The sequence below is a fragment of the Brachyistius frenatus genome, unplaced genomic scaffold (assembly GCF_029030835.1).
Source record: "Brachyistius frenatus isolate BFR_SWC_R1_liver_20210118 unplaced genomic scaffold, ASM2903083v1 Contig_133, whole genome shotgun sequence".
NCBI lineage: Eukaryota > Metazoa > Chordata > Actinopteri > Embiotocidae > Brachyistius > Brachyistius frenatus.
Genome location: NW_027210732.1, coordinates 69,387 through 82,758, shown reverse-complemented (window position 1 = coordinate 82,758; position 13,372 = coordinate 69,387). Strand labels below are relative to the sequence as shown.

Sequence of the window (13,372 nt, the reverse complement as noted above, 5' to 3'; positions counted from 1 at the left end):
GATTTGATGAATTTAAAGCACACGAAAACACACATGCACAATCCCACTTGTACGAAGCCAGTTGGCCATCTTATGAAAAACTCAAACAGAATGTGACGTTTGTTTTTTTTTTTTGGGGGGGGGGTTGTATCACTGTTACCAGCCCACACATTGGTGGGCCACTGGGAAAATTGGGCTCCTCTAGATGGCCAGACGGCCCCTGGTTCTCCAGGTTCTTCTGTCTTAGTGGCACCATTAGTTGCTGCCTTTTTTTTTACTGAAGCTCGGATACTTTTTAAGTCATTAATAAAGCCTGTGAAAACTGGTGAGAGATATCGGTGTGCAGATGGGCAGTCAACTGAAGCAACTTGGCAATCAGCAGTGAACAAGAAGATGCAGGAACCCGTTCCATTAGCTCTTTCAGACTCTTCTGCTCCACTGCCCCTCTTTGTCTTTGCACTGAAATCATTACTGGTGTAGTTTTGATTTGTTTGCTGGGACCCCATGATAACATTTTTTTGTTCTATATATATATATCTGTACTCACTGATGCACAGCCTTTTCATCATTATATTGGAAAAGCAGCACGTTCTTACAGTCACAGAAAAACAGGTTAAGTTTATTGGCATCTCTTTTTTTTTCCACGATGGTTTGGGCTGATTTTCATTTAGAGGTATATTTCCCAAATTCCCAGCCCGAAGCCCAACTCAATATGCTCAGACCACTTATTCATGATGGGATTTTCAACAGTAGATGCCAAGGATCTCATCTCATTGCAGCACTTTAGTCTTTACCAGATCTGATACAACATTTGACTCAAAATATATAGTTAAAAAATCTTTAGTGTTGGAAAAGGAGGCTCAGAAAATGGAAATGGAGGTTTCTTATGGACCTGTGATCCTTTTGATGCCTTGCCATAATGTACATCTAATATTGAAACATCTGCATTAAACCTTTGCTGTGCAGTTCTTCATTTGTCCTTTCATCTTAGCATTTACTGTGTGTGCATGTGTGTACATTGATAAAATTGTTTTAATTTAGGTACATCTTTCATTAGTATGCCTTTTTCCACTCTTTCCAAACTAATTTCTGAGTCGCATGCCCCGCAGTTACTGGAGGCTTCTCTTGTGTGCAGCCAGCTAGCTGCTATGCACCAGTCGCCTGTGAGGCGTTTAAGGAGCGTTGGTAAATTGTAGTGTCTCATGATGGATGGCACCTGAAGCATTTAGAGGACATCTGTCAATCGTTGCTACATAAAACAACCTATGTAAGTTACAATCTCCCTCTCCAAACTGGATAACATCTAAAGATGTGTACAGTTATGTGTAATCAATTTTTTAAATTTTTTTAATCCAATTTTATAAAATTGTTGTTGTTTTTTTTAAAATATTGTTTAGGCACTTGTATCAAAATCAAGGCATCAGTATTGGTACCAGTATCACATTGTTTTGAAACCCTCACGAATGTTATAATGTTTTCTTTCCAAATAATAATAATTCAAAGTAGATTTGGTGTGTTTCTCAACCCCAATCATTACAAAAAGACTATTTTGTGAAAAAAGATGCTGCAAAAATCATCTCAATGAATCATAAATATCAACTATAAAATCCTTTTTACATAAGTGTTCGCTTCCTCTGTCAGTATTTTGTAGATGCACTTTTGGCAGCCTCGAGTCTGTATTGATATCAGCTTTGTGTGATTGTGAAAATTGCGACACAATTTTACCCCATTTTCTAGTATCTTTCTTTTCTTTTGCCTCCTCAATAACTAGGTTCTATGCAAACACATGCAACACAGACATCATGTCCACCAGTATTCATGCCTGCCATTAGTGAGCTCATATGTGCCTCAGCATTTGCTTTGTCATTTCGCATCAGGTTCTTATAGTTGAGTGGCAAGTCTCTAACAGGGAAAGGAAAGGAAAGGAAAGTGCACATGATTATACAGTCCATGTGCTAAACAGCTGTCATTTTACTTCTCAACACCAACACATTGTTGGCATTAGGCCTGTCACTAAATAGATACAGTATATTCCTCTGTGAAGAGGAGTGTTAATAGATATACAGTACTGCAATTCATCTAACAATTCCTGGAATTTGCACATTTCTGGAGTAGCTACACTTAAGGAGGTGTGACTCATGTTCATTTCGAACCAGGCTTTGCATTTGCGTGCTTGTATTTTAGTCCGTCTGAAATTGCTACACTGACACGAATCCCTGGTGGACACGCTCGCATCCCGCTTTTTTTCATCTGGGTTTGTTTATTCGGTCGAGTTTGTTTTCATCCTCTATAATTTGCTCGTGGCAGATTGTACATTTTTCAGCCAGAGAATGATTTGCTGTGCACAGAAATGCAAGATTGTTGCATTCAGGTGCGACTCATCAGAATGTGCTAACTCTCGCCTTGAGTGCAATCAGTAAACTCGGTAAAATCATGTAAAAGCAACATGACCTAAGCCACTCTCCCACAGTTTACAGTGTTCAACACACTGCCACAATAAAATGATTGTTGTTCACTGTCTGTGAGGTATACGTGATCAAAGTATCTGGTTTTCCGAGACTGTGATTTTTCCCCCACAGTTTGGGCCTTTGCGAGAAAATGAGATGAAGCTGACTTTTACAAAGGAAGCTCTGTCCCCAATACAACCCAAACCCCCCCTCGTCATCCCAACTGCATTACGCCATAACAGAGTTCTCTCTCAACAGCTAACATTCAGAAAGTGTCCCGTTTAGATTTTGGAAGTGGCATTCATTCAGCCGGGCCGTGTCAGGCCATTCAATCTAATCTGCACTTCTCATGACATATTGCCTTAAGCCCGCTGTGCACCACGCCATTTGACAGTCCAAAATCAATGTGGCTTAAGTCGAAATCCCGAACCAGCAGCAATCACGGTAGCGCCCCCCCACCCTCCTCCTAAGTCCTTAACCCCTGCCGCCTCCATGTGTACCAAGCTGCATGCGGCATCATTTTCAATCAATCTCATCTTTCCACTATGAAAAAAAAAATTACTTCAATCAAAAATAGATAGCTTGATCAAAACCTTTGCCGATGTTTCTTAGGGGGTAAAGATTCTATTACTATGTAAAGCAGTTTCCATTTCCGCCCCCCACCCCCATTTTAGTTTTACTGCAGATGCATTCAGCAAGGTACTTGGAGTTTGGGTATGATTGAAAACCTTTTCCATCGCATGCACTTAAATGGCTTTCTCACTACCAAACACTTTATTTTGTTGACACCTTCAGTGTTTTATCACAGCATCAATTGCTTGTTTTTTTTTTTACAGAGGACCATTTTAAGGAAAGCAGACAGGTTAATTGACATATATATTTGTATTTGACCACTTTTGGCACATTCACACTGCTGCATCTTAAACTAATCAGCTTTGGTGTTTTGATGAATTCATTTCTGAGAGAAACGCATTTGTAGTTCTATCTCCACGTGTTTATTTCCATCTGTATGGTATCAGGTACGCAGCTTAGAGAATTCAAGCAATTAATGGAAACTGCTGTGATCTTTGACCACCTGTTGCTTGCCCCAGTCCACATTGTGCTTCATGTGCCACAGTGCCCCGAAGCTAGATTTAACTTAAATCTCAAAGAGAATTTATGTTTTTATATATGCACATAATTTCTCTTTCAAATTTTAACTGAGTCACTTACCTAATTAAGCAATATTAAACAAGAGGTGATGCTGACCGAACCACCGTCGTGCCAATACTGACGTTAAAGCACACCCTCGAGTGTAATATTGCGATTGTACAACAGGTTACCAACTAAATAAAATATGTATATCAAAATGTTTTCATATTGTGGGGACTTTTTGTTAGTGTGATCTCTGTTTCCATGGCAATACATGGGGTACGTCTAAGAACTTGAAAACAATCAGTCGTGTCAGTGGACTCGTGTAATTTATGCAACGTTTACTACTCCAGGAAGCAGGCCGACCCTCAGCAACGACCTAATAAGTCTGTTTTATTGCTTCCTACACGTCAGTTCTCAAACTCCAAAAATACAGCACATACAAACATAAAACTGCTCAGCTCACTCAGTCTTGTTGTAAGGAAGATATCTGCTAAAAAAATAAATAAATAAAGTTATCGGTGGAGTCATGTATTTTTTTTATAAATGTTGGCACCGTGTCATGTTAAAACCAAACCAGTCGAGCTAGCCGCCGCTAGGATTGTAAGTGTGCGACTATCCGTGTTGTTACGGCTGCTCGGAGCGACAAAAAAGGACCAAAAGGGACCTGATTTTGGCCGATAACGCGTAAAAACAGCATGATATTACATATATTAAATTCAAGTCCATTTATAAATTGATATTGAGAAGGCAGCGTGTTCGTATTATGTATCAAATGTACTGTTGACCAATGAGATCTCTGGGTTGGAACTACTTGTGATACAACCCTGAACAGAGGCTCATTCCTAATTTAATTTGCGCGTCAATTCCACCTTTAAAATAACAAAGAAAAAGTCTGTCATCTGTTTTAAGGACAGAAGAACAAGAACACACGTGTACATACTAGGGCAGGTATGAAGTTGACCCAGCCATGTGTCCAAGCAGTCCTCGCAGCATTAGAGATCATCATAACCATTTTTAAATCATTATATTCAACTCACTTGTCTCTGTATTATTTGCCCTGACAGATGAGACTCACAGCTAATTCAAACCAGAACCCATAAGACAAATAAGCCTTAATGTTGTTAGGGCATGATCATCCTACATCCTCGCTAACAAAAACACGCACCAAATGAAAATGAAAAGAGCTACGTTAGCCAGAGCACAGCACTGAGGGAGCATAAATGAATACCATTATGAAATGAGGAATCGTCAGTAGGCAGCGAAGATGAGTTGGTCGAAGCTGTTTTTGTTTTCCTGCGGTGAGGAAAACACTCCCATCACGGGAGAGACTTTCTCCCAACAGCAGTGCGAACAAAGGTCAGGTGATTTTAAATAAGCAACGGGCCGTCAAGACACAGAGGAGCATAATGAGAATTATTAGCATCCGCATTCAGATTCGTCATGTATATCTAATTCCCGCATGAGGAGTCTTTATCATTAATTTTAATTTTATTTATTTATATTTAGGACCACTGTGCCTTGCATGGTATACTACAAATTAGGTTTAAATATTTGAGCGATGTGCTCTGGCGGCTCTGCTCTGATCCACTGCTCAGTTAATCAGTCCTGTGAGCGCCGCCACAGACGTGTGGTGATTAGACATCAAATATAATTCAGTCGTTAAAGTCTTCAAGTGTTCAAGTTTATACTGAGAATAGACAAACTTTACATTGCTAGCTTTAAGCAGCGTGTATAGATCTGTCCATTATAATCAGCATATTTAATACTGAACACAAGCAATACATTTAGGTCTTCAAATTACAGATTTGACTATTTACTGAGTACTTTTTATGTCCAAGTTTAAGAGTAGACGGTTTTTCAATGCATATACTTGCATTTATCTTTTGCACGAGTTGTCAAATATTCCAGCACAGGTGTAATCCCATTATCATGAGGGGGAGTATTCATTCAACAGAAAGGCCATTTCTAAATTTGGCTGTTGGCTGAGCCGGCGGTGAATTCAGCCGGACCATATGTATATTATTCACTTGGCAAATCATTGCAAGGTTATCAAGGAGACAGTGGCAGCCCTTATCTCGGGTTTCATTTCCTTCCCATTATGAGGAATGGCAGGGAGCAGGTCCCACACTGTAAAGCTGTTCTCCTACGGTGTACTCTGGTGCTGTAACATCACTTCCCATCTGGTCAGCACCTCCCCTCAGAGAGGCAGAGGGACGGCGCAAAGACAGTTTAGTGAAAAGCTATTGCAAAAAGGTGAGAGCAGTGAAAGGAGGGAGGAAAGGCAACACAAAAAAAAGAGAAAAGGGAACCTAGTAAAAGTAGTAATGCAAAGCCTGTTGAGTTCCAGCGGAGGCATTGGGGAAATCAGAAAAGCTCAGAGCCTGTTTGTGTAGTGGGAGTTTTTGTGTACATGTGTGCATTTATATTTGCCCGACTGTTTCTAACACAATTCTACTCAAACAAAGCACAAAATAAATCCCAAAATAAACACAGTTCCCTATTTCCCAGTGCACTTGTCATAATGGAGAGGTAGAGACCTGCTGAAATCTCTCAGAATAACATCACCAACGGTCTGCAGCTGGTTGAAACCTTTCAAAAGAACTCAAACTGTTCCTGTTCGGTTCTCGTAATCATTATGTGTCACACGTGGAAACAAAATTAGATATGTGAGTATGGAAGAGAATTATTTTGCAGATACAAATGGCCTTTTTCCCTTTTATTTGTGTTGGCTCAAATCTAGTTAATCAATTTTTTTTAGCCCACTCTGGATTATAGAAAGGCCACAGCACAGCTTCTGATTAAATATACACTCAAAACAAGACTTCCGTACGGCCTACCAAGCTCAGATGTTTAAAACAAACCAGTTTAGACAAACAACCCTCTCAGTGTGCGCATTAAAAAGGTCTTAAAATAGGACAAAAAAATAAACAGATGGAGACTTTCTGGAAAACCAAACCTCCAATAAAGAAGATGAAAGACTGCAATATTAAAACAATTTCCAAAAACAGGAGAAAATCCAAAACAACTTCAAAGCTCTGACAAATTTCTAATTATTAATAATGATTATTGCATTATAAAGTCATTGATAACACCCTCACATATTGTTGTCTGTTTAGATATCTAGCAGGTTCTGGTACAGGTACATCATTATCCAGCACTTACTCCAGTCGTGTCTCCACCTAAAATCAACATCTGGGATGTAGCTGCTTCATATTCCACTTTCCTCCTCTTGGTGTTAACTCTGCCGGGCTTCGTCTTTAGTTTGGTGCTTGACAACAGAGGGCTTATCTGAGCTTTTTTCATTAAAATATATAGTTGCAGGAAGCAGGATTGATGAGGCCAGTGAGACTAAACTCGAGAGTAAATTTAAAAGCAAAACAGAAAGCTAAAAAAGGCTTAAAAGCTTTCCAGAGGGGCTTGAAAAATCTTTGTGGGTTTTTCAGTCTGAGTCAATAATCATTTCATTTAAATATTAACATTTTGTCTTTTTCCCTGATTCCATGTCAAATTAAATTTATTCCAGGTAACATTGCTGCACCAACAAAAACTTTGACTTATCCAAGCTCAACTGAGGACTCACCAGTTTAATAGATGTATGTTTGTTTTATGTACATTGAAAACAAAATATTCTGTTCTGTTTTAGCATTATTTTTTTTTTAATTTATAGTTTATTTATGTACATCATCAAGAAATGATGGCGAACCAAAGTGTTAACATTGTGATGAACAGTAATATCGAACGGTCAACATGTTCTGTCTTATATCCGACCTGTTGATGTGACATCTCTTTGCAAACCGGACACAGTTCACAACTGCCGTAGTGCAACCATATATTTACTGAAAGCTACAATTAACAAAACAAGGTTCTTTCTCAGTGTGTAGTGATGCATCTGTTTCTTTAATGACTTTTGCATGCAATGCTCTCTCTATGTTATTTAGTTTATGTGGCTACGGTAACCTATTATTATTGTTGCTATGTGCTGGTTTGTGTGTCTGCAAGCATGATATGTCAATCATACATTTATTTTCTCATTAGGGAAGTTGCTATTTACAGGAGATTGAGTATATTCAGTGTCGTGACTTGTGTGTATGAGTGAAAGGATGGGCGAGAGACAGGGGGAGGGGAGTGAGAGAGAGGGAGGGAGTGGGAGAGACTGTTGATGAGCTCCGAGCCAAAGAGAAATCAGCACAATTTGCTTAATAAAATTAGGGACAGTTGAACTGCACAAAGCCAGCGGGTGGTTGAGGGAGGACAGCATTCACCGCAGGACTGCGGCTCACTGACACACAAGAACTTGGCCTGAGTGTACCGTTGTTTCTTGACCACACACCTGCTGTAATTTACTTTAACCTAAGTCCAGCCGTAAAGCTTTCAACTGAGACACCACCTCACACCTGGCCATCTCCAAAGTCTTCTAGATCTGCAGAGTCTGGGTGGGCTCAAAGGGTGGGCCATGCATCACCAGACAAAGGAAGAAAGGGACCCTCCCAAAATGGAAGAAAATGAGGAAGCCCCCGTGTCGGCCTCCTCTGAAGCCCTGGATAGTCCTTCCTCCGAGGCTCAGGCTGAGCAGGCCCGAACCACCCTTACCCCTCTGAGCCGCAGCAGGTGTGGGTACCTCTGTCAGCCGTGGTGTCTGCTCCTTGCACTGACCCTCCTCCTGCTCTCTCTCCTTGGCAGCTGGGCGGTGGTCCACCTCACCCTGGGGACCCACGGAGGTACACCTTTTCGGATCTCGGCCGGCTACGATCAGCGGATCCCGCAGGACGATATGGCCACCATCGAGCCCCACTTCACCACCAACTGCACTATGGGTAAGTAACTCTTCCATCTAAATGAGATTGCGGCTATATGTGTGCGTGCGTGTGTGCGCGCGGGCGTGTGTGTGTGTGTGTGTGTGTGTGTGTGTGTGTGTGTGTGTGTGTGTGTGTGTGTGTGTGTGTGTGTGTGTGTGTGTGTGTGTGTGTGTGTGTGTGTGTGTGTGTGTGTGTGTGTGTGTGTGTGAGTGGCATTGCTGTTATAACTGTAGAATTATGAAAAAAATGAAGTTGATTCACCAAGTTTGAAAAACTTTTATCATATACTATTTCCAAATAATCACGACAAAACACTCGCTAAATAAACGTGGGAAAGGCAGCATAATACCTCTTTATAGTGACTGAAAGATTGATTCACTGATCAATTAAAATAACCTACAATAAAAGTCATTAGTTTGAGGATTGAATATAAATGGGTCTAAATAAGGACTCATGATATGAGATGATAACTTTTTGGATCTTTGGTATTTTGGAGGCTATTTTCTTGTTTCCCAACGTGTTTGCGGACAAAATGTGCCTCACATGTTTGCTGAGTGACCGAGTTCCCGAAGCAGCTCAAACATGTCAAACTAGAAATTGCGGCGCTTACATTGTGATTTTTTTTTTAAACTTCATTACATTCATGTTGTGGAATGAATTGCGTAGACTGGAAGAGACTGAAATAATATCTCTCTCTGTCTACCTCGAAAGCTCCTCAAATTAAATTAATATAACTGATTCAATTTCCTCTGAACTGGAGGCAAAAGCACAGCAGCCCTTGCTTAAACATTTCGTGTCTGCATTACTGAGGAAATGTAGATAAAATCCTTGTTTCCTCTAACAGGCCATGTTTAACAGGCAGAGAGGTGCAGAATGCCGCAAAGACCCAGTGATGATTTGATGCTGTGCTTGTATGAAATATCCACATTTGTATAATGTAAGTCATTATTATTTTATAAGCAGCTACATGTTGAACTAGGCCTGGTTTCTTCACTGAGAATTAGTTTTAAAAAAAACCTTCATGTCAGGCTTCTATAACAGAACTTGTTTACCAGACCGTGTTAGCGTCTGCTGAACTTGCATAAAAAGGAATAATCAAGTAAAGGGTGACCGAGAGAAATGATTCACCAGTAGCTTCTTATCACGGACTAAATTCAATCTTGAAATTGGCAGACACGCTCAAAAGAGATCCTACAATGATATAATGCTGTTTACACAACGTTGTGCTTGTAGAAGTTGTTTTTTTTTTGTTGTTTTTTTTAACCAGATGTGTTACAGTATTTATAATTTATATAGTACTTTCATGTTGATTCACATGTGGATATTTTTCACTACAATTGAGAATACATATTCTAAATATGCTGATAAGAGGCTTTTCATCATCTTTATCTTTTCTCTCATCCACAAATGAGAGGTACCAGATTTGCAGAATTGTTTTTGGGAAATTATAATAAAAATCCAAATCTTGTGTCATCACATATGACATGTCGCTTTAGTTTGGGTTTTATTATTAGTCCTGTATTAATAGTGGTCGCATAAAAAAACTGTTGCGGTCATATTACAAACATGAATGCGCTTTGGCTCAATTTGTTTTTCCTGTTTGTAAGACAAGTGCTGCTACTACACAGGCAGACTAGGAATATGTTGTTGTTACTCACTGTATGCAAAATGTTGGGCACCGCTGAGCAAATACTATATTTTGTTATTTAAAGTTTAAAAAAAAAAACTTGAACCCCCATTTTCACAGTTATATACAAAAGAAGAAATATGAAGCAGTAACTGAGGCACGTGAAAAGGTTTTGGGCCTCCTGAGTACTTCGGTTGACCTCTGGCCCCAGATGTGCTTTGCATTTGTTGACCTTTGTGCTGTGACGGCACCTTGTGTCATCATTTCTGAGTCCGCTGAACCCTCAAGCAGATACTTTGCATGATTTTCTTTTCCATTCTCAGCAGGTGTTCAGTTTTGCCTGAAGGTTTTCTTGGTTTTTCATATCTTGTCTTGACTTCCACTGCTCCTTTGAGTTGCTGTTTTTAATGAGATTTCAGACAGCTGGAAGCACTGATATCTTTCTACAGCCATCACCTGCTTTGTAGGTATCAATTATAATTATTTTCAAACTCTCAGTCATTTGCTCTGAGTGGCCGTGGAGTGAAAACATTTATCAAGCTCTGTAATTGTCAACAGCTGACAGTTCCTAATGACAATCCTTGACCTTCCTTACAAGTCCTAAAAAGTCAATTAAAGCCTGTTTAAAGCTAATGAGGCTCTGACGCTTTACAAGTTGGAGGATGCCCTTTAGCACACGCTACAATTAAATGCCAAATTTTTAAGCTCATGAAATAAAACGCAACAGTAAATTAACACTTGACATTTTTATCGGTTTTGTCATGCATGTCTTATTGTTGTAGGATTTACTTCATTTTACTTCAAAAATCTACAAAATACGCAATTTGCTGAAACATTTGTATCCAGCTGTTTGTGAACAATGGTTCCCCTGCCTGAGGCCTGTTATCAGCCTCAGATGCACTGATTTCCAGCTGGAGATTTGGGGTTGAAGTCCACTTTATTCCATTACTTCTTATGTTGCACACTGGAAGGCAGTCAAGTGGGCATTACCGTGCAATTTTCTATTAAACAATACAGAGCATCTTAAAAAAGCTGATCAAACCCACAGGCCTCTTTTTGAATTCAGAGATATGCTCACAGTTAATCTCCTCTACTTTTACAGAGGCCAAGTGTCTTTGCGCTGCGCAACAGAGAAATAGCTTTTCTGCTGGGTCAATATTTAGCTCCGGATGAATGAGGAGCGTCGCTCGAAAGGAAGGACATGTTCATGAAGATTTGTCTGCAGATTTGGTCCACATGGCACTTGAGGTCAGGTCACAATAGTTAGTTACACGGAAGAAGTTATTATTTGATTCGGCTGAGTTTTTCAAGGCCTGATAACATATCAGCAACACCTGGCGCTACATTATCTCTATCTGGTTGTCAAATATGTAAATGTCTGCGTGAGCGTCTGAACAAGAGGAAGTGACAGAAATAGATAATGAGGACAAGGAGAAGGAGAACAAATGCAATTCATATTTGTCACAATAGCCCTCAATGCTGCACATCTGAGGTCATTTATTAGCTTAAAATGTAAACGTAATCCAAAACATAAGTATAAATCCAGGTCCCACACTGTCTGTTCCGTCCCTGTTGGGACGGAGCGGCACGAGAGCTGTTGCTCATGCAAATCCCAGCCTTGGTTGAACAGTGTCTAATTGTTCTCAGCTCTGGGTTCACTGTGTTCCTCTTGACAGGCAGCACGTAAGCCGCGGCTAGTCGGGAGAAGAAAAAAAAAACGTGCAGACGTGCTGTACTCTCCTCAGGCACCACCTGTGTCCCCCCAGCAACACCCACTACACACATCCCACTCCCAAACTAAGCCCTAATCCGTCTCGGCACGCTCACCGTGCGGCCCTCGCCACATTTCGCGGTGTTCTGAACCTCCCCCACTTTCCCCTCCAGCACCTGTCACAAGCTCAGGCTCGAATTACTTTCCTTCCTACCTGGCACAGAACACGAAGCCCGGCCGCTCGATTAAGGCTCTCAGACTCAGTTGTTTGCTTTATTTGTTCCGGTCCCGTGCTTGCAAAATGAGCTCATTTCTGCTGTTAATGACCTGTCAGGGTTTTGGGGAGAGTTGCACAAAGGTGGGTCCAAACTGGACTTTGATTAATTGATTAATTTGTCTCAAAGGTTATTTACCAGCTGAGAGACCGTGGACATAATAAGATGAGAATTTTAACTGTTGCACCTGCACGATAGTTTTCCTGCAGACCGTGTGAGTGTTGTACAAGAAGCATTTAAGGATTCTCAAATCACTAAGAGAGCAAAAAAATGCTTCAAATCTATTTTGTGTCCAAGTTCTTGTTGCGCGTTTTGCTTAATCATTTTATCAAGTTTGCTTCGAGGTATACAGTATTAACAGTCTTAGGTCAAAATATGACCTTGTTATTGCCAGCAGAGGGGTGTACTACGAATCAAGATTAGTGGCTCAGCGAGGTATGTTGACACTACAGCCAGGGGTGTCAGACGTGTCATGGTGGCTCTCTTTTAAGCAGGCTAGATCACCATGGTAACTCGTGCTGCAAACTTAACCTGGTCCAGGACAGGTTATGTTGGAGATATGGGTTTAAAACGTCAGAAAGTTTCGCCTACTGACCAATCAGTCCTCTCTGAAAAATGTCATCACCAATCGGAGATTCGAAGATCCCGTGGAGCTCGGCGTGTGTGCTCAGAGTGAGACGGCGAGACGGTCCTCTGCGGGGGGGGCAGAGTGTTTAGAGACCGACAAACCTGATTTCCACACGAGGTATAGATTAATTTCATTGTGTTTTTCTACTGCTATCATCCTACAACAGAGACAGAGGTGAGGTGATATTATAAGCCTCTCAACTTCGGCGACGCATCCTTCCATCATTTAGCAGCTGCAACTCTTCTGCATTCAGCCTGAATTATGTGTTTAATCGCTTCATAATTGTTTTTAAATTATAATTTTCTCATCGTTTTTAAAATATGTGGCTCTGCTGTCAGTGCACTTGTCCATGTTTGTGATTGGTCGGATGCTACAAACACAGCTGATAACCACCGTCGCGGTACCGATGATCTCTGACTGCGAGTTTCCGCTTTGTTGAGCCGGCTCAGACAAAGACAGCCTGGATATGTTGGACTTGCTTCGTAGTACACCCCTCTGATTCAAGTTCACCTCATCTCACAGATTCCGTGTTAATCAGCTCTTCTTGCGATCTCTTGAATCTGGACTGAAGTTTGACGACATCCATTTCCTCCCTCTTGGTTGTGTCCTTAGCAGAAACGCGGTGATTTCTGCAGCCAGTGAAGGGCAAGGAGATATCGTCAATGCAGGATAAATAAATGGAGCAGCGTCTGACTTCTTTCTGCGGACCCTTCCACTTTAATTAATTCATCAGTCACTCGACCAACAAGCAATCCAATTTGCTGCCCCTAAAGTG

At 40.8% G+C, this 13,372-nt stretch overlaps 1 protein-coding gene across 1 annotated transcript in view; it reads left to right on the top strand.

Moving 5' to 3' along the window:
- Positions 1-13,372, top strand: part of alk (ALK receptor tyrosine kinase) — a 343,730-nt gene that overhangs the window by 261,686 nt on the left and 68,672 nt on the right. The window contains exon 5 of the mRNA XM_069714659.1: positions 8,241-8,374. Within this exon, the coding sequence (XP_069570760.1) occupies positions 8,241-8,374 (134 nt within the window). The remainder of the gene's footprint in view (positions 1-8,240; positions 8,375-13,372) is intronic.